The sequence below is a fragment of the Microcebus murinus genome, chromosome 16 (genome assembly GCF_040939455.1).
Source record: "Microcebus murinus isolate Inina chromosome 16, M.murinus_Inina_mat1.0, whole genome shotgun sequence".
Classification (NCBI taxonomy): domain Eukaryota; kingdom Metazoa; phylum Chordata; class Mammalia; order Primates; family Cheirogaleidae; genus Microcebus; species Microcebus murinus.
This window is the reverse complement of record NC_134119.1, coordinates 58,615,459-58,638,260: the sequence shown is the minus strand read 5'-3', so window position 1 is coordinate 58,638,260 and position 22,802 is coordinate 58,615,459. Positions and strand designations below refer to the sequence as shown.

Genomic DNA, 22,802 nt, shown 5'->3' with positions numbered 1-22,802 from the left:
GCCCCAGCTCAGCGCCTCCCAGCTCCAGCTGGACCCCACTGGCGGCCAGGTCCCCTGCTGTCCCCTCTGATGCACGCCACCTCGACAACCCATCTAGTTCCTCTCCTGGCTCGGACAGATGGACGCGTGCACCGCAAACAGACCTGTCTGACGGTGGGGAAGGGTGGCAGCCGCGCCCCTCTCGCAGGAACAAGCGGGCTCCGTGCAGATGATCCCGGAAACCACCGTCAGGCCCAGTGGCCCGGCCCCAGGTGCAAATCCCACGGACACCGCGAGTCCCAGGACAAAATGGGCCGACGGTGCCCCAACCTGCACCCCGAGGTGACGGCTCTTCAGACCCTGACACACACGACACCCCACACTAAAGCGTGAAAGGCAGACACGCACGGTGAGATTTTAGAGGAATTTATACAAAAATAGTTAAAACTACAATGTTCTGACTGCCTGAAAACCAGCTCCATCATATACAAATCGGACACTTGTGAGTCTGCTGTAACCTGCTTAAGAAATGACAAGCTCGGCCCAGGTTCTCAGAAGAAAACTACGTTGTTTTAAATAACATGAAGACACCCTCCAGGGGAAAACTTAATTTAAGTCAAACCATACCCTTCGGTCGGTCGTGGAGCCCGCCAGGCGGTGCGCACGCGCAGTGCGGGCGCTGTGCCCTCCTCCCCCCGCGCGGCGGGGCGCGTGCTGGGGGGGGGTCCCTCTGTGGCTGGATCGCGGGGTGCAGGGGGCTCTTCCCGGGGCTGAGGAGGGGAGCGGGCGCGGGCCCCAAGCAAGGAGCCCCGAACCAGGGGCGGGGCGGGGCGGGAACCGAGGCTGCAGCACGCTGCAGAGTCCCCGCGGCCGAGACTCCCGCAATGCCCCGCTGCAGGCCCCGTCCCCAACCATTCCGCACCCTGCTGGGACCGTGCCCACCCACCAGCGGGCAAGGCACTCTGCCGCGACACACAAACACCCTGCACCCGGGAGCGCGCCTGGAGGGCCCCAGGCCCCTCGGTACAGGTTCACGGAAATCAGTGTCCTTGTCACCCCGGACCTCCGGGCGCCTCCGGGTGCGGCCCGTCCCTGTCCACCTCCGGGCGCCTCCGGGCGCGGCCCGTCCCTGTCCCGAGGCTGCCGGGCCGCGGAGGAGGGGTCCGGGAACGGAGAGCCAGCGCCGGGCGCGCGGGCGGAGCGGCTGGAGGAGGCACAGACGCTGAATAAATAGGAGCTTCCACGCGGGGTCCGGCCCTGCGCTCAGCAGCTCGGTGGCGCCCACGGTGGCGCCCGGCGCGGCGGGAGCCTGTCCCCCGGCTGGGGTGGCGCTCCTGCTCAGAGCTCGGTCACGTGCACCGTGGGCGAGGGCAGGGGGCCCGGCCGCAGGCGCCGCAGGTGGCAGCGGCGGCAGAGCAGGTGGCCCGCCAGGGGGTAGCAGCGGCGTCCGTCCTCCCCGCTCAGCTGCAGCCCGCAGTCCTAGGGGAGAACACAGCCCCGTCCCACAGTGAGCAGGCCCCAGGGCTCCTGGCAGCGCGCTGGGGACGGGGCTCTTCTTCCGCGGGGAGGATGGGCAGCCACGTGCAGGAACACGTGCAACCGCAGACGCCTCCCACACCCCAGAGTAGGCCTCTCGGGGACCAGTTCGCCCGGGAGACCCGGCTGGGCAACGTGGCATCACCATAAAAACATGATGGCTTTTTACAAAAACAACGCTCTTGCAGGGAGCGCAGCTAACTAGAAAAGAGGAGAAATAACGGAGGCTTGGAGGGTCCAGCGACAAGGTGGAAAGAAAAGGACCTGAGCAAAGGAGGTGTGAGGAGGAAGGAAGGTGGGGGGAGCCAGAAAGGGACAGGCAGGACAGGAGGAGCAGGTGTGTAGAGGAGGGAGTGGCTGGACCAGGCGTGGTGGCTCGTGCTTGTAACCCTGGCACTCTGGGAGGCCGAGGTGGGAGAATTGCTTAAGGTCAGGAGTTCAAGACCAGCAAGAGCAAGAGCAAGACCATGTCTCTACTTAAAAAAAAAAAAAAAAAAGGAAAAACTTAGCCAGGCAACTACAAATAGAAAAAACAAATTAGCCGGGCACGGTGGTGCATGCCTGTAGTCCCAGCTACTCAGGAGGCTGAGGCAGGAGGATTGCTTGAGTCCAGGAGTCTGAGGTTGCTGTGAGCTACGCTGACGCCACAGCACTCTAGTCTGGGCAACCCAGTGAGATCTCGTCTCAAAAAAAAAAAAAAAAAAAGAGGGAGTGGCTGTGATGTGGGAAGCTGCCCTGAAGCCCGGAAGGTGACACCTGAGAAGTGTCCACTGGAGCCCGCCACATGGGGGTCACTGATGGCCCAAAGAGCCAATGGAAAGAGAAGAACTGTAGACACCACATAAAGGAGTAGTTTGGCTTGATGTCCCTTAGGTTGCATTTCTGCCACTGCAGGATATCCTGGCAGCTTTGACACTTGATACCCAAAGCCCCCGAGACCAATAGCAGCCCCGCTCCGCACGGTAAGGCAGCGGGGCTGCTATGACGGAGTGGCAGCCTCAGGTCCCCAAACCACTGCCAGCCCAGCTCTCCTCCCTGTCCTGCCACACACCACTGCCTGGGCCCTGGCACCAGCCGCTGCCTGCCAGAGAGGGCAGAGGAGCAGGCACCTGGTGACCCTACTTCCCAGCCAGCAGCCTCCGGGGGACAACAGCACCGCACCCCTCCCTGCCCCGCTGCAGCGGGACTTGCTCCCTGACTCTCCGCGGCCACCTTTCGCTAAGGCCCCTGCTCTGCGGTCCCCAGCAGACACCTCCGTCCACAGGACAGCCTGGCAGGCAGAGGGTTGCTGAGGCCCTGTTGTCGCTGGACGGGGAGCCGGGGCCCTCTGCAGACCGCACCTGCCCCTCAACCTCTCTCCGAGGTCCCCTAGCAGGATCTGACCAGGATCCCACCTGGCCACCTGCCCCCACCAGTCTTGCTGCCAGACAGATCCTTGATTCTTGTTGCAGATTTCTCCCTGACGCCCCCCTTGGTGCTCCTCCTGCCCCCCTTTGTGGCTGCTTTGCCACCGGTGCTCCCTGGGCTACCCTGAGCCCCACTTTCTTCCGTGCACAATGAAGAAAGCAGGTTAAATGCAGGAAAGAGTGACTCTGAGACCTAGGACGACAGGCAGGACAGATCAATAAGCCGACAGAAGGCAAACAAACCCAGGAGGTGAGCCCTGCATCGCCCAGACTAACCACCCGCAGGGATGTTCCAGGTTGCCCGAGAGAGCCCAGGGGTCTCCCTGAGTTGAGAATCTGGGGGAGCCAAGGCGACTAGATGTTTCGGGGCAAAGTATCACAGAGGCAAGAGCCACATGCCGATGGCTCTCAAATCCCTACGAGGGGTCCCCAGGGTCTCTGAACTGCCATGCATTTTACAGTCTCCCTCTGATGTCTCCAGCTATCCCAAAATGACAGCATCTCACCCCCTTCTTCCTCTCGCCCTCACTCCCTGCTGGGGTCCCGATGCTCAAACTCCTGCCTGCGGCCACCCACTGCACCCAGGCCCTTCCACGGCCTGCCCATCGCTCAACTCGGCCCCTTTTCTGAAGCCAGGTCCCCACCCTGACCCCACCAGCCTCCTGGGGACACCCTGCCCCCACTCCCTCTTCCTCTGATTCGTTCTCTGCATGGCACTGCCTTTTCCAAAGTCCAAATGCAATCGTGTCATCTCTCTTTGACCATTCTCCACTGCCCTCAGTGTAAGTCCACACTCCGTAGTTCACGTGGCCTTTTGTCCCCAGCTCCTGCCAAGTCCCCCTTGACGGCACCCATCACCTTGTGTGGATAGTGCCGGAGACACGTCTCTCCCGTGATGGCAGGGACTGTCTAATCTCTGCCACATCCCCAGCCCCACATACTGCAGACAGTGAATGTCTGCATGAATGAGAAACGGCCTCAGGGGAAGGCAGAGCTCGCTGGGAGGGGACAGGGACAATGGGGTGGAAGATGTCACAGAGGAGGCCGGTCCATACAACACCTACGGTGACTGAGACTGGTGTGGGAAGGGGACTGCCCCGAGAGAGCCCAGGCTCACCTCACAGTGGTAGCACTCCACGTGGTAGTCTCTGTCCATGGACACCACACGGATGGTCGTCTCGCAGCCCTGGAGGAAGAGACGGGGTTCACACAAGATAAGCACGTTGTGCATGAGAGCACACACCGGGCGTGCTCACATCGGGCCAGCACAGAACAGGCATCCATAGATGCACACAAATGGCTATGAATGCGCCTCAGGTGTCATCCATGGCTGCAGCTGACAGCATGCACGTGTGTCCACGGGAGTGTCACTTGGGGGTAAATGAGTGTGTACATATGATTTTCACTTCTTTGGAGTGAGGAAAGACCACTGCCAGTTCTGCTTCCCTGGGTACACCCAGGGACAGAACCAGCACCTGTGGGAAGACCTGAGACGCCTGCACCACCTAAGGGTGGCCCCATACAGACCACATCCCTCTGGCATCTGCTCCCCAGGCCCACCCATCCTCAGCCTGCAGAGCTGGTCAGACCCGGGACAGCCTTACATCAACGGGGAATGGAGCAGAGGCTGGCCACGGGGCAGTCAAGCAGCAGAGGCCACCACTTCCCTGTACCCCAAGCCAGGGGACAAGTGCACCTGGCATGCATGGCCACAGCACACACCCCCCGGCCCTGAAAGGCGTGGGGCAGGAGCACCTGCTCACCCCTCCCACTGTGGCCAAGACCTGGGGCGGACCCGAGCAGGACTGGGAAGAGGCCGGCCAGTCGGGCCAGGCACCTGATCGACTCCAGGTGAGCGGTTCCTACCTGTGCAGGGAGGATAGGACGGGCACAGGAGGCACATTTTGGTGCAAAAACCCTGGAGGAATAAAGGAAACCAGAAGTGACCGGTTGAGTGACCAGAGGCCAAAGGGCACAAGGACAGGTCCACCCACAGTAGCCCTAGGACACGGCCCAGCCATCAGGCCCTCTCCCCTCATGGGGACACTTTGGGTGGCAGAAGCTGGGACAGCTTCCGCCCTGGCTTCCTGGTACAGGCCTCCTCTCCGGCTCCCAGGTTCACCTCTACCCTGTCATCCCCTCCGGGATGGCTTCAGGTTCTGTGCCATCATCTCCATCATGCTTGTGACAGGGGCCCCTGCCCCTAATGTCCAAGTCTGGCCCGACTGTGAGTAGCAGGGACGTGTGCTTGGCACCGACCCCCCGAGAGGCAGCAGCACAAGCACCAGAGCTCTGAGCCTGGAGCCACAGCTGGGGGGGACAGACCGGCAGGTGCCAGACGGGCAGGAGAAAGGGTCTGCAAAGACCCCAAACCCCTACCCCAGCCAGAGGTGGCCTGGCCTGGCCGGGGATGGAGGAGAGGACAGAGAGGGATGGCGGTGGTGCAGTCACAAAGAAGAGAGGAGAACGCAGGCCGAGGCAGGAAGGGGAGAGGCAGGGGACAGCTGACGGCTGCATCACCCCACAGAGGGGCTCAGGCTGCGACCCACGCCCTGCCTCAGCCGCCCAGTGTGCACTGAGTGTGCAGATGAGGCCAGGAGTAAAAAGGCCAAGAACAGAGGGCAAGGACAGGCCGGAAAACACGTGTGCAAGAGAGGCAGGGGGACAGCGCGAGCCACGCCTGCTCCCCAGCACGGCGACTCACGTGTGATAGTCCCTGACGCAGTAGATGTTGTTCTGCACGTCCACGGTGAAGGGCACGCCGTCCAGGCACTCGTTGCACACGGAGCAGCGGAAGCAGCCTGGGTGGTAGGACTTGCCCAGCGCCTGCAGGATCTGCAGGCGGGCGGGGGGCACTGGGGGGTCAGGCGCCCCGCCCTGCAAGAGGCTCTGACCCCGAGCCCCCCGCAGGTCTGGCGCGGGACAGTGGGTGGGATCCTCAGATTCTGCCCACGGCAGAGGGGCTCCCGGAGGCTGGGGCAGGTTCTCACCATCTCCATGATGAGGTGTCCACACACGCTGCACTTGTCAGCCGTCTGCTGGAACCCGGAGTACTGGGAGGAGACACACGGTCCGGGGGTGTCATGTGACAAGGGGACATTCGCCGTCCGGCCGGCCCCTCCTGCCTCCTGGTCTCAGCTCCACATGAGCCAGAAGGAGGGTCCCCACCTGGCTGCCACCCACGGCCTGCCAAGGGCACAGCTGAGACTCACCAGGAAGTCCTCCTGGCAGTACACTTTGTCACCCACGTTGTAGAATGCCTTCCCTCGGAGCCGTCTCCCTGCGGGGACGGGGACGAGGGTTGTTGGGAAGGGGTCCCTGGAATGCCGGAAACAAGGGACCAGCCCTGCTTCTACCTCTCGGCGCCGCTCCCCCAAGGGACGAGAAGTTGGATTATGGATGCATCTTTAAATGCCCTTTTAACGTTATTACTGTTATAATAATAAACGTTCCAGAAACATTAAATGGAACACAGTGTCAACAGAACTACTGTAAAAGGTTGTCAAAGCAAATATATGAGGAAATATTTTTGAAGTCTAATTCGATATTTCAATTAATAAACACATTTCACTTTAAGAACAGTTGAACTCGGAGCAGATTTTTTGCAGAATGAATCTTCTTAATCCATGAACCTTTTGCCCCAGTATGAAAGAGGCAGCCCTGAGGCTGGGCCTGGTGGCTCATTCCTGTAATCCCAGTGCTTAGGGAGGCTGAGGCAGGAGGTTCACTTGAGGCCAGGAGTTGGAGGCTGCAGTGAGCTATGATGATGCCACTGCACTCACTCAAGCCTGGGTGATAGAGCAACACCCTGTGTCTAATAAAAATATATATATACAGGCCGGGCGCGGTGGCTCACGCCTGTAATCCTAGCACTCTGGGAGGCCGAGGCGGGCGGATTGCTAGAGGTCAGGAGTTCAAAACCAGCCTGAGCAAGAACGAGACCCTGTCTCTACTATAAATGGAAAGAAATTAATTGGCCAACTAATATATATAGAAAAAAATGAGCCGGGCTAATGGTGGCGCATGCCTGTAGTCCCAGCTGCTGGGGAGGCTGAGACAGGATTGGATCGCTTAAGCCCAGGAGTTTGAGGTTGCTGTGAGCTAGGCTGACACCATGGCACTAACTCTAGCCTGGGCAACAAAGCGAGACTCTGTCTCAAAAAAAAAAAAAAAAAATACACACACACACACACACACACACACACACACACACACACACACACACACATAGAAAGACGTCCCAGTCAAAACCACAGCCGCAGACCTAGCACCAAACGGCGAGAGACATTCCCACCAGTCAGGAGAAAGGTAATACCCAGGAACAAGAGGGAACTTCCTTAACCAATGAATGGTGTCTACGAAAAACCCACCACTAACATCAGACATGCTGGTGAAATATTAAATTCCCCTTCAACATTGTACTAGAGGTCCTAGGCAGTGCAGTAAGTAAAAAGAAAAAAAAAAAAAAAAAGAGATAAAATTAATCACAGATGACATGATTGTATTATACAGAAAATCATAAGCCATCTACAAAAAAAATCACAATAAGTGAATTGAGAGAAGTTGTAAGACAGGTTAGCATGTGAAAAACAAATGTATTTTTAAATTCCAGCAACAAACAATTGGAAAATGAACTCACCATTTTTTAAAAATGCAATTGTAGGCCGGGCGCTGTGGCTCACGCCTGTAATCCTAGCTCTTGGGAGGCCGAGGCGGGCGGATTGCTCAAGGTCAGGAGTTCAAAACCAGCCTGAGCAAGAGCGAGACCCCGTCTCTACTATAAATAGAAAGAAATTAATTGGCCAACTGATATATATATAAAAAATTAGCCGGGCATGGTGGCGCATGCCTGTAGTCCCAGCTACCCGGGAGGCTGAGGCAGAAGGATCACTCGAGCCCAGGAGTTTGAGGTTGCTGTGAGCTAGGACGCCACGGCACTCACTCTAGCCTGGGCAACAAAGCGAGACTCTGTCTCAAAAAAAAAAAAAAAAAAAAAAAATGCAATTGTAATAGCATCAAAAGATGAAATGCTAATACATTTAACGATTAAGATGTATATGACCTTACACTGCAAAACCAAAGCTTGCTGAGAGAAATTTTAAAAGACCTACATAAATAGAAAGACACGCCATTGCTGGAAGACAATTCTCTACTGGGTCTCTTGCATTTCTGCACACCTTCCAGAAGACTGATAGCTGCTATTCTGAATTATCTTTTCAAGAATACTCGTAGAGGCCGGGCGCGGTGGCTCAGGCCTATAATCCTAGCACTCTGGCAGGCCAAGGCGGGAGGATCGCTCAATGTCGTGAGTTTGAGACCGGCATGGGCAAGAGCGAGACCCCGTCTCTACTAAAAATAGAAAGAAATTAATTGGCCAACTAAAAATATATAGAAAAAATTAGCCGGGCATGGTGGCGCATGCCTGTAGTCCCAACTACTCAGGAGGCTGAGGCAGGAGGATCGCTTGAGCCCAGGAGTTTGAGGTTGCTGTGAGCTAGGCTGACGCCACGGCACTCTAGCCCAGGCAACAGAGTAAGACTCTGGTCTCAAAAAAAAAAAAAAAAAGAATACTTGTAGAGTAAACTGTTTAGAAGACAAGAGGTAGCATCTGTCTTTGGACCAGAGGGCAGGTCTGTTTGCTATCCCGTGTAATGAAGACCACGTGTCCCACCAGGACAAGGGTCAGGTGGCTTTGCTGGCTGCCCATTATAAAATATTGCGGTTCCCCAAGTTCGGGGTTTCTCTGTCCTGACATACACGCACTGCAAGTGCGACATCCGCCTCTGCCGCTGCGTGTTGCCCCTGAAACTCGAGGACAAGCAGAACTGATGTGAACACGAGGCTCACGCTGCTCTCGGCGCCGTGAGTCCCTGACCCAGGACTCTCGTGCCTTCCGTCAGCACCCGTGACACTGTGGCAGGTGAACTTGTCAGCTGGCACACAGGGTAAAGTCTCAGACGCTTCACAGTTCATGACAGCCGTGTTCGTGCCTTCAAATGTTATGACGTTAATGCTCCCCAAAAGCCGCCCAATCAAGATCTCAGCATTTCCTTTTCTTGTAGAAACTGTCAATTCTAAAAGTTATTCAAAAACTCAATGGGCCTAGAATAGCCAGAGTAACAAAACAGACTTTTTTTTTTTTTTTTTAAATTTAGAGACAGGATCTCACTGTCATCCAGGCTGGAGTACAAGTGGCACAATGACAGCTCACTGCAGCATGAAACTCCTGGCTCAAGCGATCCTCCTTCCTCAGCCTCCTGAGTAGCTGGGATTTATAGGTGTGCACCACAACATGGGCATATTTCTTTTCTTTACTTCTTTTTTAGAGACGGGCGAGGGGGGGCCTCAGTATGTTGCCAAGGCTGGTTTTGAACTCCTGGCCTCAAGCAATCATCCCACTTTGGCCTCCCGAAAAACTGGGATTATAGATTATAGGCGTGAGCCACCACGCCTGGCCCTGCCAGAATAATCTTGAGAAAGACCGACAGAGCTGGAAGACTTATACTACCTATTCTGCAGACTTACAATAATCAAGACAGTGTAATATTGGGGTAAAGAGAAACAAAGGTCAATGGAACAGGATAAAATCCAAAAATAAATCCATAAGTATTTTAACAAACATATAAACAGGAAAGCAAAGTCTTTTCAGCATATGATCCCAGAAATGGATATCCTTATGAAAATAAATAAATAAAATTAGGTTTGGAGCAGTGGCTCACGCCTGTAATCCCAGCACTATGGGGAGGCCAAGGCGGAAGGATTGGCTTGAGCCCAGGAGATCAAGATCAGCTTGGGCAGCAGAGGGAGGCACTGTCCCTACAAAAAAATTAAAAATAAATAAATAAATAAAATAATAATAATAATAATTAGCCAGGCATGGTGGCTCACGCCTGTATTACCAGCTAGCTACTCAGGAGACTAAGGCAGGAGGATTGCTTAAGCCCAGGAGTTCGAGGCTACAGTGAGCTGTGATTGTGCCAGGGTGACACTCCAGCCAGGGTGACAAAGCAAGACCCCATCTCTAAAAATAATAAAAAACTTAAAAAAAAAAAAACCAAAAACTCAATTCACTCCTTACCTTACACCATACACAAAAGTTAATATGAAATGAGTTATCAAGCTAAACATAAACATTAGAAATCTAAAGCTTCTAGAAGAAAACATGAGACTGTCCCCTTAACTAAATAAAAGAGGACAAAGATTTTTTAAGTCACAGAAAGCAATAGCAATAAAACAAAAAAGAATGACAAATTAAATCGCATCGAAATTTAAAATTTCTTATCAAAAGTCATCATTAAAAATATTTTTATGGCCGGGTGCGGTGGCTCACGCCTGTAATCCTAGCACTCTGGGAGGCCGAGGCGGGCGGATTGCTCAAGGTCAGGAGTTCGAAACCAGCCTGAGCAAGAGCGAGACCCTGTCTCTACTATAAATAGAAAGAAATTAATTGGCCAACTAATATGTATAGAAAAAATTAGCCGGGCATGGTGGCGCATGCCTGTAGTCCCAGCTACTCGGGAGGCTGAGGCAGGAGGATCGCTTGAGCCCAGGAGTTTGAGGTTGCTGTGAGCTAGGCTGATGCCACAGCACTCACTCTAGCCTGGGCAACAAAGTGAGACTCTGTCTCAAAAAAAATATATATTTTTAAAAATCAGACTTGGAGAAAATTTCACAAAACATACATCTGACAAAGAATCTGTACTCAGAATACATATATATGTAAACTCCCACAACTCAATAATTGAAAGACAAATAACCCCCAATAACAAAGCAGCAGGCAAAAGCCTCAGACTTAACAAAAAAAGATATATCAATGGCCAGGAAACAAATAAAAAGATGCTTAACCTTAATAGTCATCAGGGCAGTGCAAGGAAAAACCACAATGAGATACCACTTCACACCCACTAGAATGGCTAAAACTAAAAAGACTAAAATTACCAACTGTTGGCAAATATGCAGAAAAACCCAACTCTCTTCCATTTCTAGTGGGAGTATAAAATGGTACAACCCGTTTGGAAACAGTTCAGCAGTTTCTTATAAAGTTAAACATACACTTTGCCCTACGCCCCAGAAATTCCACTCTTTGGAATTTACTAAAGAGAAATGGAAACATATGTCCACAAAATGAACTCCGCAAGAATGTTCACAGCACAATCTAGTATCTATCAACAGTTAAATAGATAAACAAATTGCGGTATATTCACATAATGGATTCCCTTTCAGCAAGAAAAAGGAGACATGCAACAAAACGGACTTAAATAAAAAAAAAAAAAAAAGACATGCTCAGCAAAAAAATCAGTCACAAAACAGTGCATACTATATAAATGCATCTATACGAATTTCTATAACAGACAAAATTAATCTTTAGTGCTAAAAATCAGAATACTAGCTGGATAGGTATGATGGGGGCATATATGAAAAAGGATGTTTAAAAATAGAAGCTTCTAGGGTGTTTAAAATTTGCTATCTCTTGGTTAGGGGTATGAGTTCTTATAGATAAATGTACACGTTTGCCCAAAATACTTTAACCATATACTTAAGATCTGTACGCTGTACTGTGTGTGTGTGTGTGTGTGTGTATATATATATATATATAAATTGTTCTCAGTTTAAAACAAAAGCAAAAATAGATTGGGAACTTCTTGTGCCAGAGTAAAAAGTGCTCAAGGAAGGAGGGGGACACATCGAGAAAGGGCATAAAAGCCACTTGAAGGAACTTTGGTCAAATTTGGGACAATTTGTGCATCAAAAAGAGTAGTGACTTGCACCTGTAATCCTAGCATTCTGGGAGGCTGAGGCGGGAGGATGGCTTTTGCCCAGGAGTTTGAGGCTGCAGCAGTGAGCTACATGATCAAGCCACCGGACTCTAGTCTGGGTGAGGTCCCATCTCCATAAAAAAGGAATTTAGCAGCTCCACCGGCTGCTAGGAGATAAAAACTATGACTTCAAAATGTTAAGGGAAAATTATTTCCAACTTGGGCAATCCATTCCCAAGCAAATATCAGTTAAGTGTTAGTACAGAATAAAGACAGTTTAGACATACCAGAATTCAGAAACTCGACCTCCCAGGAGCCCTTTTCTAGATAGCTGCAGTGAAATGAGTGGGAGACACTTTGGGGTACTTCACAGAACTGATTCTCCCTTCTTCTCCAGGCTGTGTTCAGGATCCAGCCTCCCTCGCAGGGCTGGCTGTGTCTCAGGAAACCCCAACTCACTTCCATACCCACGGGCGGCCCTCGATTCCTCCTCCCTCACCACTGTCGGTTCAGACACTCAATCAAATCGCAGCGCGACCCCCAGCCACAGGGACGGGTTCAGGAACAGATGGCTGAGATGACCTGGCCAGTGAAACACACGGAGACAGGCCAGGTGCCTTCTGGAAAAGAAGTTTTCTTACTCCAAGACAGAGCCCAGAAAAGAGGCACCTCTCCTTCTCCAGACGGATGGAAGTGAAGCCTTCAGCTGTCTCGAGCATGTCACCGCCATGAGAGGAGTGGCCCTAGCGATAAACCCAAACCCAAGGGAAAGCCCGCCAAGCTACTCCCAGGGCCTGAGACCCTAGATCAATCCCAGCCTGAAGCCTGCCCTATCTCTGGGCTCAGTCCCAGTGGACTGAGCCAAAAAATATTCCTAAGAGTTGAAGCCTCCCTAGGGTTTCCCTGTTATCTGCAGATGAAAGTTTCCAGGAAATAGCAGCTGCAACCTGGGAAGCATGCTCGGGAAGGCACAGACGGAGCGCTCCACAGGGGCCTGGAGGGCAGCTGGCTTCCAATGACCAGGGGCCGGGCTCCTGCGGGAACTCGGAATGGCTGATGCAGTGGAAGATGTGAGAGGAAAAAAAACTGCAGATATGACACAGTAAGGCAGCATCAAAAAAAAAAAAAAAACACATTTTTTTTTTTTTTGAGACAGAGTCTAACTCTATTGCCCAGGCTAGAGTGAGTGCTGTGGCATCAGCCTAGCTCACAGCAACCTCAAACTCCTGGGCTCAAGTGATCCTCCTGCCTCAGCCTCCCGAGGAGCTGGGACTACAGGCATGCGCCACCATGCCCGGCTAATTTTTTCTATATATATTAGTTGGCCAATTAATTTGTTTCTATTTATAGTAGAGACAGGGTCTCGCTCTTGCTCAGGCTGGTTTGGAACTCCTGACCTCGAGCGATCCGCCCGCCTCGGCCTCCCAGAGTGCTGGGATTACAGGCATGAGCCACCTCGCCCGGCCAAACAAAAACATTTTTAAGGAAAAAAAAAAAAACTCCAGGAGAAGTACAAGAGTGTAGAAAAGGGAGAACGTGATCACAGCAGGAGTCTCGGCTCTGCAGTGAACAGTATTTATGTGACAGTAACAGAAACTCAGTTTGCCGACTTAACCAAAACTATTACTACACTGAGAACATGGAAAAACAGAGAAGCCAATGGGAGGTGTAAGAACCTGTTCCTCATTATCACAGCGAAACTAAGTGGACCACGTCTAAAATTGATCCTGCCAGAAATAGCAGTACGTGCACATTGGAGATACGAGGTGGCTGTCGCCTCTGGGGAACGAAACCAGGAAAGATAAGAGGTTTGTTGCTACTGCAAAAATAGCTTCTCAGGCTTATCTGACTTAACACTGTGCACGTGTTATACTTCAATAAAATAAAATCTTAGCACTCTGGGAGGCCGAGGTGGGAGGATTGCTCGAGGTCAGGAGTTTGAAACCAGCCTGAGCAAGAGCAAGACCCTGTCTCTACTATAAATAGAAACAAATTAATTGGCCAACTAATATATATAGAAAAAATTAGCCGGGCATGGTGGTGCATGCCTGTAGTCCCAGCTACTCGGGAGGCTGAGGCAGGAGGATCGCTTGAGCCCAGGAGTTTGAGGTTGCTGTGAGCTAGGCTGACGCCATGGCACTCACTCTAGCCTGGACAACAAACCGAGACTCTGTCTCAAAAAATAAATAAATAAATAAATAATAAAATCTTAAAATGTGCAAATAAACAAAAGATGTCTGCTTAGAGGGCAAAGGCCTGAAGAACGGTGGGAAAATCAAGAATGAAGATTTATTATGGTGGATGGATTATAGCTACTTGTTTGTTTTATAACTTTGTCTAGGTTAAATTAAAATTAAACAAAAAATTTTCAGACATGGGGCCTTGCTCTGTTACCCAGGCCGGAGTGCAACGGTGTGATCATAGCTCACTGTGGCCTCCAACTCCAGGGCTCGAGGGGTCCTCCCACCTCTCAGCCTCATGGACAGCTGAACTACAGGTGCCTGCCACCACGATCAGCTCATTTTCCTTATTTTCTTTAGAGATGGGGGTCTTGCTACATTGCCCAGGCTGGTCTTGAACTCCTGGCCTCAAGCAATCCTCCTGCCTCAGCCTCTGAAGGCACTGGGATCACAGGCCGGAACCACCGCGCGCAGGTCTGCAACATGAATAGCTTACGCTGTGTGCAAAAAATAGAATGCAGCAGCAAGAAATATTAGCCCTCTGTCCAGACAGGCAGAAGGACCCTCACAGGCTCCACGTCCCCTCCCCAGGTGAATGGGTGACACCAGTGCTCCACAGCCTTTCCCTACAGCCGCCAGAAGGCCTCTCCACGGCCCCAGGCCCCGCTCCTCGGCCCCAGATGGTCTTCCCAGGGGCCCAGAGGGAAAGAGGCCACAATCCACGCACGTGCACGGGGAGACTGTGACCAGTGTCCCCCACGCCCCAGCCTGGTCCACGCGCCTGGGGCTTGGGCGTTTCAGGGGGACCAGGGCGGCCTCGCGGGCCCCCTTCGCAGAGCCGCCCGGGGGAGAGGGCACCTACCGCAGGAGTCGCAGGTGAAGCAGTCGGTGTGGTACAGGCTCCCCATCGCCTGGCACGCCTGCCGCGCCCCGTAGATGCCAAGGCCACACTTGATGCAGATGCCTGCGCGTGGGGACGGGAGACAGCGGCCGTCAGCGGCCCGCCCCGCGCAGTGGGACGGACGCGATGTCCCCAGCTCCCGGGGAGCCTGCCCACTGCCCCGGCCTCGGGCCAGCGTCACCTGGCCACTAACGGTTACCATGGCAACCACGGGGGGGGCGCCCACCACTTAGGGACCGATCGCCATGGCAACCATGGGGCACCCATCACTTAGGGACCGATGGCAACTGCTGTTGTAGGGGATTCAAAGAGCTCAGCAGGGTGCCCGGGACAGACTCGCTGTTACCACGACATATTTACGCCTGGACAGCTGCTCTTTTTTTGTTTTTTGTTTTTTTTCCTTCTCAAACACAGTCTATGACTTTCCAACAGAAAGTCCCCCTCGGCTCCTTCACCCGCGACCTACTCTTGGGCCGAGGGAAAAATCCTTTCTCCTGTCTGCGAACCAAATCTTACTGTTCAAAATAAAAATACATATTTTCTAAAACAATAAAAAAAATCATAAAAATAAAAATACACATTTTCTGACCCACATGCAAAGAATGAAGACCATGTACCCCAGGGCGGTCACCTGCCCGCCCCAGCCACTCTTTCCTCATCTGCACCCTGAGGTCACTGATTCTCTCGGTCACCTGCACGCAGGTGCTGAGGGCCTGCCACGCGCCCGCAGGTCGGGGGCGGGAGAATCCCCAATGTCCCCACGTCCCACTCCCCCCCGGAGCCTGCGTCCCAGTGCAGGGGGGCAGACGACAGCAGCTAAATGACACGGCGGGTGGGTGGAAACAAGTGCTAAGGAGAAACATAAGGAGCGAGGACACAGGGGAATAAGGGGGTATCCGGGGCCACCCCTGGCTGCACAGCAGGAGGGAGGACAGTGGAGAGGAGAGGGCAGTCCCGGCCTGGCCAGCCCTCCTTGAGACCCAGACAGCAGGCAGCCAGTGCTGACGTCACCTGTCCCCGTCACAGAGTTGCCCAGGGGCTCTCACGCCCCACAGGGCAGGCAGACGGGCTCCACCTGCCCTCTGGACCCTCAGTCTTCTGGCTGCTCCAGCACAGGCTGCCCCTCCCCCTGCCTCCTGCTGCCTACCAGATCTTTCTCCTTGCATGACCTCCTCTCCTGCCTTGAAGACCCCTCCCGCTGCACCAGCCGAGGGTTTCCCGCTTCCCTCAGGAGGGAGGGGGAGGGGGGAGAGAGAGAGAGAGAGAGGAGAGAGAGGAGAGAGAGAGAGAGAGGAGAGAGAGAGAGAGCACGCGAGCGAGCGCGGTCCACACTTGGTCATCTCCTAACTGTCCACAGCTGTGGACTTTCCATTCTGGTCATGCAGCAGGTGGCCTGTCCTCACCCCTGTGGTTTCCAGGATACAGGCAGCACCTGGCTCCACTCCCTTCCTAGCTGCCTGTCTCCCTCAGAGACCTCCCAGGCTTCACTCTCTCCCTGCGGGAGGGAAGGTCGGCTCAGAATGTTCTCGAAACCAGGCAGGACTATAAACGTGGCCAGGAGGGGACCCAGGTAAAGAGAGGCTCCGTTGCCAGAGGCTGCGGCCACAGCTCGGCCCTGCTGACAGCCTCGGGGTGGGAACACGGGCCCAGCAGCATTACCTGAGAGTCTCGTTTTTAAAGAAAAGCTAGAAGGCCAAGGGCATCTCTACAAAACATAAAAAAATGAGCCAGGCTTGGTGGTGGCTTGGTGGTGGGACCTGTAGTCCCAGCTATTCAGGAGGCCAAGGTGGGAGGATCATCTGAGCCCAGGAGTTTGAGGCTGCAGTGAGCTAGGCTGATGTCACTGCACTCCAGTCTGGGTGACAGAGCAAGACCTTGTCTCTAAAAAAAAAAAAGAAAGAAGTAAGAAAAAGAAAAGCTGGAAATCTAGATGTGCATATGAAATGCTGCCATACTGAAATGTTTTGGAAACTGTGGAGGCCACACAAACCACACCTGCAGGTCTCCGCAGGTGGCGTGGCCCTCCCTGGGCTCCCTGGGCAGTGCCATCCCCTCCTGACTTCTCAGCCTGCTGGGGCTCCAGCCCATACTCTCCCCTGAGTCTCTGATCCACCTCCCCGCTGGCCACCCACCACACCCCCTGCCCAGAACAGAGACAACTTCCCCCTCAGGAAGTGGCACTTTTGTATACCCAGGTTTGGGGAACATCCAGGTCCACCCTCCCCTCCAGCTCTGACTCTCTGTTCCCTGATCTTGACTCGTTCCATCCTCTCATTCCCACTGGCCTGATACAGAACACGGATTCTTGTGCAAACGGCTGTTGCCCCAATAATCCATCCCTGAACTTGCAGCCAGACCCTTCCTCCCTCCTTCCTTCCTTTTTTTTTTTTTTTTTTGAAACAGAGTCTCGCTCTGTCACCCAGGCTGCAGTGCAGTGACATCATCATAGCTCACTGCAACCTCAAACTCCCAGGCTCAAGCGATCCTCCTGCCTCAGCCTCCCGAGTAGCTGGAACTATAGGTGAGTAGCTGGGACTACAAGCTTGCCCCTCCACGCCCAGCTAATTTTTTCTATTTTTTAGTAGAGATGGGGGTCTCACTCTTGCTCAGGCTGGTCTTGAACTCCTGACTTCAATCAATCCTCCTGCCTCAGCCTCCCAGAGTGCTTAGATTGCAGGCAGGTGAGCCACCTGGCCCCGCCCCCACTTGTCTTTCTAAAGGGAAAGTGGTCTACCCTCACACCTTCACTCTTGTCTCTCAGCTTTGAAAATCCAACCTTGTCATCCCCCCCCCCCAAGTTAAGTTACTAGAATAAACGATGAAAAAAATAAAACTCAACCGCCTCTGGGAAACAGGACAAAATGGGGGCGGGAGGGGAAGCTATTAGCTTGTATCACTGGCTTTTTGGTTGAGCTTGGTTTTTCTCTAAATATGTGCTTGCATCCCTTTACTAAAAACACGCTGAAGGAGGAAAATGGGGAGGGCGAGGTACCCCAGAAACGAAGGGAACAGAATGCGTTGAGGGGAGCCCACTCATGCCGCTAGATGCAACAGTGAGATCCGCACAGACAAGGCCTGGAGAACAAGCCACCGGGGCCGGGGTGTCACCAGTGTCCCGTGCAAGAGCCGGGTCAGCCCAGCGAGAGGAGGCAGAGCCGACGGCTGAGGGGACATCGGAGGGTGAGCAGCGAGGACAACCTCAGCAAGACGCTGGGACGGGATGAAGGAGACTGCAGTCGTGCAGGTGGGGGAGTGTTTTCTTTGCCTCGTTCTCGGGGAAGACCCTTCCGGTACATCTTTGCAACCAAAGGAAAAGGGCCGTGGAAAGGGGAAGAGGTGCAGGCTGCAGATGGAAGGACCCCTGCCCGCTTAGACGGTGGCAGAGCGAGGCTGGGCAGGGCCACGAGAGCGCCTGCAGGTGGGGACAGGAAGCAGGTGGAGACAGACTGCAACCGCCGGCCTCAGCATTCTGAGCCAAGTAGAAAGCAAAGCTAGGGGTCGAAGGGAGAGGGAGAGGAAGGCTGCTGGGGGGATGACAGAGAGAACTGACCAAGGCTCAGGGGGCCGGCTGGTGCCCAGAAGATCACCGAGGCTGAAGACCGCGCCAATGCCCTGGTCCCTCCCAGCCCGGCACGGGCAGCAGCAGAGCGGCGCTGCGACACCCACCCGGAGTCGGGGTTCTGCCATTCCAGGGTCACAGAAGAGGTGAGAGGCAGGCCAGAGTCACAACCAAAGCCTGCCGAAGTGAAGCAAAAATAGGGTGTGGCCCTGGCAGTGGGTGGCTGACGAGAAGGCAGGGAGGTCACCAAAGTTATAGAGGTTCCTTCCGGACACCTGAGGCTGCTGGCCCAGGCCAGCGGAGGCAGCGGAAACTGGGCAGAAGAGAAAGTTCCAAAGACATCCATGAATGGCAGAGAGGGACAAAAGGTCGGCTGGTACCAGGGCCAAGGGGAGGAAGGGATGACAGATGGCACAGAGAGAAAAAACACACTCCCAGGATAAGGTTCATCAGAGATCTCTTGAGCTCAGGATACCTGCAAACTTCCCCTTTTACAACTTTTATTATTCCGGCTGAACTATATAAAATTGCTACTTCCAAGCTTGAAAAACTCAATTATCAGAACCATATAGCTCCAGAAAATAGCTGCCCATGTTTTTAAAAGCCAGGAAAATGTTAAATAAATCTCCATTTCTGGCTTCTCTTGCAAACAACAAAGCTCAGTCTCCGCTCCCCGCACACTCCCGAGTGGCGAATGTCCCAGAGCTGAGCAGCGGCTCCTCTTTCGAAAAAGGACCCACCACCCCTACCGTCTCATAGCATCAGCACATCACCTGCCGGGGACAACGGCCACCCCAGTGTCACATAAAGACTTACGAGTGTCCAGGAAGGCCGATAGAGCATGCCGCACCTCACCCAGGCCCTGCAGTTGAGCAGGGGACAGAAAATGGGCAGTGTCCCCTGAAGACACCACCGGAAAGCATTCTCTCCGGAAGCCACCCCAGCTCCTGCTGCTGGCACCTGCCTGGCACCAGACGAAACAGCTCCTAACGCACCTAAGCGAGCCCAGGCCATCGACAGCAGCCACAAGACCTGCCAAACCACCACTTCCCACCCTGACCTCCAGGACAGGATGCGGTCCCCATGCCAAAGGCAGGCCAACCTTTTAGCCCACGTGCCCTTGACCCCCTGACCCCTCCTGGCTGCAAGCCCTGGGGGCACGCGCGGATCACCCTGACATCCTTACTTGTCTCCTGCTGACATTGTCCCCTCTGCCTGGAATGCCCCATCTGTTCCGGCAGGTACAGCCCCCTCGCCCCTCCAGAGCCCCCGAAGGGCAGTCTGGGCTGCTGGCTGGACTCAATACCTGGGCAGCCTCAGTCCCAGGCACGAAAACCAGACACGGGCCTCCAAAGCCAGGTGCTCAGCAGGAAGGGAGGGAGGGGCGTTCTGTCCCCAGGCCCCACCGAACTCCTGCCCCTGCTCAGAGCCTCACCCTAAGAGCCCTCAAGGGATGGGGAGAGGGGACAGGGCCTGTCTGACACAGGTGGGTCTGCAAGTGCGTGTGAAGCCAGTTTTTTTAGGAAACCTCCCGTGTACACAGCACGGCCCGGAGCGATGGCAGCCCAGAGTGACTGTGGGGGGGGTCTCCGTCACACACTCTCCACCTCCGGCCACCCACCCCCAAAGCCTCGGGTCCGGCGGGGTCGGATGGTACCTGAGCCACTCACTCCACCCCCAGCTCCCGTCCACACCCGTACTTCTGGGGGCGGGGCACCGGGAATGGGGTGGCGGCGGCCTGGGGGGGAGGTCCCTTCTGCTGATCACGCAGCATCCGAGGGTCAGGCAGGGTCAGCAGAGGCAAGTGCTGAGAGCTGAGACGTTACCTGCAAATGGCTCACTCTCCCTCCCTACCGACCTGACTCTTCTCTAAGTTAGGGGTACGGCGTCAGCTCCCGCCAGCGCGCGGGGACCCGGAGGCGACGTTCCCGTGTCGGAAGCAAACCCCAGACCCGGCGGTCCACACTCGCGGCCCCGCAGCCCCCCGGCGACGCGGCTTCCCCGCCGGCGCCGGCCGCGCCCGCTCACCGAAGTAGTCCCGCGCGGCGCGCGCCTCGAGCGCGCGCTCCAGCTCCCGGGTGAGCGCCTCCAGCCGCCGCTCGGCCGCGCTCGCGCCGCCGTCCCGGCCCGCGGCGAGCGGCAGCGCCGGCAGGGCGAAGGGCGCGGGCCCGGCGGGCTCCGGGGAGCGGGCGGGCGCGGGGCAGGCGCCGGGCGCCAGCAGGTCGGCGTAGGCGCCGGCCGAGCCGCGGGAGCCGAGGCTGGACACGCTGGAGCGCGCGCTGCCCGCCGACGGCGGCCCGGGGCCGGGGCCGGGGCGCGGGTCCGGGCGGCCGGGGCGCGGGCTGCCGTGGCGCTGGTCGTAGCCCAGGCTGATGCCGCTGGAGCGGGCGCTGCCGCCGCCGCCGCCGCCGTCGGAGCCCGCCAGGCTGGCGCGCGGGCTGCTGGCCGGCGGCGCGCCCAGCTCGGGGGCCCCCGCGCGCCGCGGGCCGCGCTCCCCGCGGCTCGGCGCGTCCGGCCCGGCCTCGGGGCCGCCGCCGCCCTTGCCTCTGCGGCCCGGCGCCGGCGCCGCCTCGTCGCCCGGCCCAGGCCGCGGCCCCCGCCGGCCCCGGCCCGGAGAGTCGCCGCCCGCCTCCAGCTCCCGCAGGGCCAGCCCGGCCAGGAGCAGGGCCGCCTCGTCCGCGGCCGCCCGGGAGCGCTGCATGGCCCGGCCCGCCGGCCCGGCGCGTCACCTCCGCCTCCACTTCCCGCCGCCGCTCCGGCCGCGCCGCCGCATCGTCCGCCCGGAGCCCGGAGCCCGCCCCGGGACCTCTGGGCGCGGGGCGGGGCCGCTGCGGGCCGGGGTCGCTCGTCCGGCCGCGCGCGGGCCGGGGCACGCGGCGGCGCTCGGTGGCGCGCGCGGCGGAGGAATGTGCGCTCGCGGCGCCGGCCGCGCCCCCTCGCCCCGCGGCCGCGCGGGGGGCGGAGGGACTCCTTTGCGGGGGCAGGAATGCGAGGAAGGAGACGGCGCTGCGGCCGCTGGAATGTGGGGGGAGTGGCGGGCCGCGGGGGCCGCGCTGCGCCCGAGCCGGAGGGGCGCGGAGGCTGCGCCGGGACGCCGCGGCGCGGGCGGGCTGGGGCCGGCCTCGGGGTCCCGCCGGGAGAGCCGTCGGGCCTGCGGAAAGATCCCGGATTCCGGCGGGGAGAGCTGGAGGCGGCTCCCCAGTCCCGGCCAGAAAAGTCCGAGGAGACGGACGTTTCCCACGTCCTCCCCCCTGGACCTCCCAGCGCCGCCTGTCTCAGTTTCTGGGCCGGCCAGGCGTGCTCAGCCTCGCACGGACGGCGCTGCGCCCCGGAGCACACGGTGTGCCTCGCACAGATGCGTCCTCGGGACCTCGAGTGACCCCACGACCCCCCACCCAACCCGGGGCCATGTGGCCGAGCACTGGCCTCAAAGCCCCCCCTGGCTGGTGGGGAGGGTGCCTAGAGCTGGGACCAGCGTTGGCCGGGGACTGTCCTCGCGCTGGGCCGCTATGCGCAGGCCCTCAGGGCCAGACCAGGCAGGAAGCAGGCCGTGCTCAGCTGTGGCCCGGAGTTTCGAGCCAGGCGTCGAGGGGGTGCTCCTGAAAGCACCTTGCCGCCACCGGTCCTGGGATGCGTGGAGAGGACCAGAAGTGATGAGGCTTTGTCCCCAAGAACACAAGTGGTAGGGAGGAAAACCAAACCAAACCAAATCTGTCACGGCATGATGGATCCAGGAAAACAGTCTTGTGTGGAAGGGTTCCCTCTTTTCCAGGCACCCCTTACGCAGAGATTTTCGGGCCGTGCCTAAGGTTGGTCAGAGGGCAAGGAGCCCACGTGGGGAATTGTCTTGGCCCAGCCTGGCTGTGGCACATTGACCCCAGCACCTCCCAGAGCTCGCGGAATGCCCGCCCTGCCCGACTAGGCACAGGGCCTGGGAGCAAGCACTTTGCGGGGCCAATATCCAGGGGAGCCACTCCATGAAAAATTGGCTACCTCTCTAGTGAGAAAGGAAAAGCAAATTAAATCAATCGCATCACATTTCACTGTTACATTATCTACCATTTTAAAATGAGAGTACTGTCAGGTCTGTGGTGAAACAATCGCACACACGCCACTGGTGTGTACGAGTGTAAGCTGGGCTGTCCTTTTGGGAAGAGAGATTTAGTGCATCAACATTCTCACAAATATAAACACTCTTACGAGCAGTAATAATGCTCCTTCTAAGAATCTATTCGAGCAAGGGAAGTCATCTAAAATGCAGACAATAACTTAGGCACAACAGTGTTGAACACGTTATTTACGTAAACTATACTGTCCTGGGACCTCCCACCTTCCGAAAAGGAGCTCAGAGGGAGCTCTCTGCCTTTAAAGGCAGTTATTTAATGTTAAATAACTGTTCTATCCCTACCCGCCCACTTAGAACTTTCAAGATTTAAACATTAGTGTAACCAGCTCCATGAACCCGTACATGTTTTTTAATAATCC

The 22,802-nt window shown here is 55.9% G+C and overlaps 1 protein-coding gene across 2 annotated transcripts; it reads right to left on the bottom strand.

Annotated features, from left to right (window-relative positions):
* On the bottom strand, nt 1-21,181 carry WTIP (WT1 interacting protein). Of its 2 annotated transcripts, XR_012912446.1 has the most exons (9): nt 20,346-21,181; nt 14,720-14,821; nt 6,134-6,201; nt 5,912-5,974; nt 5,626-5,756; nt 4,788-4,839; nt 4,039-4,107; nt 1,080-1,458; nt 5-1,042 (listed from the first exon to the last, which is right to left on the bottom strand). XR_012912446.1 is itself a non-coding variant. In XM_012775118.3 (8 exons), exons 1-8 carry the CDS (start codon nt 21,016-21,018, stop codon nt 1,318-1,320), a joined length of 1,299 nt encoding a protein of 432 aa, XP_012630572.3. In that variant the 5' UTR covers nt 21,019-21,181; the 3' UTR covers nt 1-1,317. The 2 variants fall into 2 exon arrangements, 1 of the variants encoding a protein (XP_012630572.3); XM_012775118.3 differs by having other exon boundaries at nt 1-1,458.
* Between the last annotated feature and the right edge of the window lie 1,621 nt (nt 21,182-22,802).